At 37.1% G+C, this 2,379-nt stretch overlaps 1 protein-coding gene across 1 annotated transcript; it reads right to left on the bottom strand.

The window, feature by feature from the left end:
- Positions 1-222: 222 nt before the first annotated feature.
- On the bottom strand, positions 223-2,377 carry LOC107851541 (remorin 1.4). The gene is made up of 3 exons (XM_016696604.2): positions 821-2,377; positions 661-742; positions 223-512 (listed from the first exon to the last, which is right to left on the bottom strand). Exons 1-3 carry the CDS (start codon positions 1,606-1,608, stop codon positions 300-302), a joined length of 1,083 nt encoding a protein of 360 aa, XP_016552090.2. The 5' UTR covers positions 1,609-2,377; the 3' UTR covers positions 223-299.
- Positions 2,378-2,379: the final 2 nt, after the last annotated feature.

Raw genomic sequence — 2,379 nt, 5'->3', positions numbered from 1 at the left:
TTACTTAAGGGTGTATTGTACGCAGCCTTACCTTGCATTTCTGCAAGAAGCTATTTCCAAGGCTTGAACTTGTAACCTCCTGATCACGTGACAACAACTTTACCGGTTACTACAAAGCTATCCTTAAATACCTCACACCAAATATGAGATAAAATAGTCCCTCATTTCATTCCGGAACTATTTATCCCTTATACCTCACACCAAAATCCGGCAAATTGTGTGTTTAGGCTGCACCAACAGTAGTGCTAATAATTGTATTAACTAAAAATAGTAGTGATAGTAGGTACAAATTAATGGTACTACCAGCAGGAAGAAGAAGGTAACTTAAAAGAGAAAGATGAAGGAAGATGACCAGTCCTCCTTATGTAATCTGCCTTTTCACAAATCTTTACAGTTTTTTCATTCAGTTGTGCTTCAGCATTTGCTCTTTTCTCTTCTGCTTTTCTCCTTGCTGATGCCAATTTGTTTCTGTACTTCTCCTCTGCCCTCGCTTTTATTCTCTCCGCTTTCACCTGCAAATCCATCGATGATCGTAACTACACTGTTATAGTAAGTTGATATTAACTTTTAACGACGAAATACTTAGCATGCACAAGCAAGAAGGTACAGAGAATGCAATGAAAAGGAAGTGGCATATGAGAAAGGACTAAGATTGATTACCTCCATTCTTTTCATTTCCATTTCAGCCTTCCTCTTTTCATGATTTTCCCAAGCTTGTATCTTCACCTCTTCGCGCTTGTACCTGTAGATAAATCAGAAGTGTTTGACAGAAGTGTTGAAACTGATGGATAATCAGCAACCTACACATCAAGTACATTACCTTGCCATGTACTTAGCACGTTCAGCCTCGTCCCACACCATTGCGCGCGTCTCCAGTGGATTAAGCTTGTTGTTGGCATTGTCTGTTTCCTTGTTAGCTGTTAATTCATTGTTAATAGTTTCCTCTACACCGCGAACAATACGTGTAGCACCTGCATTTCCCCTGTTGTCACCAATGATGGCAGTGGCAACGATTTGACCAGTTTCTATAGTCTGCACTACCCCATTTTGGCCCCTTATAGGAGTAGAAGATCCTGAGGATATTGGGCTTCTTGCTGCTGGAGTTCTCGCTCTAATTGGCGTCCCTGTTCTCGATGGTTCTTGGCTAGCAATTGGGGTCATTTCTGTTCCCATGTCTCTAACACATATCGATCGAACAGCACCGGCTGATGAGTTGCTATTACAACCAGCTTTATTGATTCTCCACATTGATTTTGAATCATCACAATTATCAACTTTCTTTGTTTCTACACCAAATTGAATCATCATCATACTAGAATCTCCCTCATCGCTGCCACTCGAGTAGTCTTCTTCTTTCTTTGGGACCGGCGCAATCAGCCTTAAGTCATCAGCATTCGAGTTTCTAGGGGACGCTTTAGATTGGTGTTTTTCACCTCCCCCTCTTGATAGATTGACTAACCATTTTTGTGCATCATCCCATTTTGATGGTGTTGGTTTACCTGAGGCTACTGTTCTATGATGAAACTCATAATTCATAGTACTACTCCCTCCTACTACTTCTTGTTTTTTTCCATAACTCAAGCATCCTTTATCCTCTATCGATCTCATTTTCTCACTCTTCTATATCACTCAACAACAAAAAAAAAAAATTTCACCCTTTTCTTGATTTCTTTTCCCTAATAGTAGATTTAAAAGGCAGCAGATCTGGATACTTTAAGATGTGTACTAAACTTAATAAGACCCAAATGCCCTCGAAATATTCATAAAACAACTATTTATCAACAAACAGAGGGAGACTGTTTTTCATCAATTAAAGTAAACTTTATGTATAGCACTTAAATCATATGCTAAGTTAAACACTAGTATACTAAATGCAACAAAAAACTTATATATATGTTTAGACTTCATACAAGATTTGGCAAGAAAATTATCGACACTAAAGTAAATGAAGGCATAACTAACTTGAAGAGAAGTTGGCCATTTACATGCTGAAGAGGTAAGAACCATGAATGTAGTTTAGATCCACTCTGAAAAATTTTCTACTAAAATACTAGTTTCATTTGCATGGTACACACCAAAAACTACTCTATACCACTATTATTAGTATATTTTTACATTATAATAATAGAGTAATAAATAAGATGAACTTCAAGTACTGACTCTTTTACCTAGAAAGTTGTGCATTTTATTCCTAAATATGCAGAGTGATTTTTGTAACTTACCTCTCACTATTTCACTCTCTATGGTATCTTGGGAATAGTTTCAATGACACCTTAACCCAAAAAACCATACATAAATAATGATTCTTGAAATTTTTTTAATTAAGGCGCTGCTCCAGTATATCAGAAAAAGCTACATTCATTCAGTATTTGGGTATAC

Source organism: Capsicum annuum, chromosome 12, assembly GCF_002878395.1.
Source record: "Capsicum annuum cultivar UCD-10X-F1 chromosome 12, UCD10Xv1.1, whole genome shotgun sequence".
Classification (NCBI taxonomy): Eukaryota; Viridiplantae; Streptophyta; class Magnoliopsida; order Solanales; family Solanaceae; genus Capsicum; species Capsicum annuum.
This window is presented reverse-complemented; position numbering and strand designations above follow the sequence as displayed.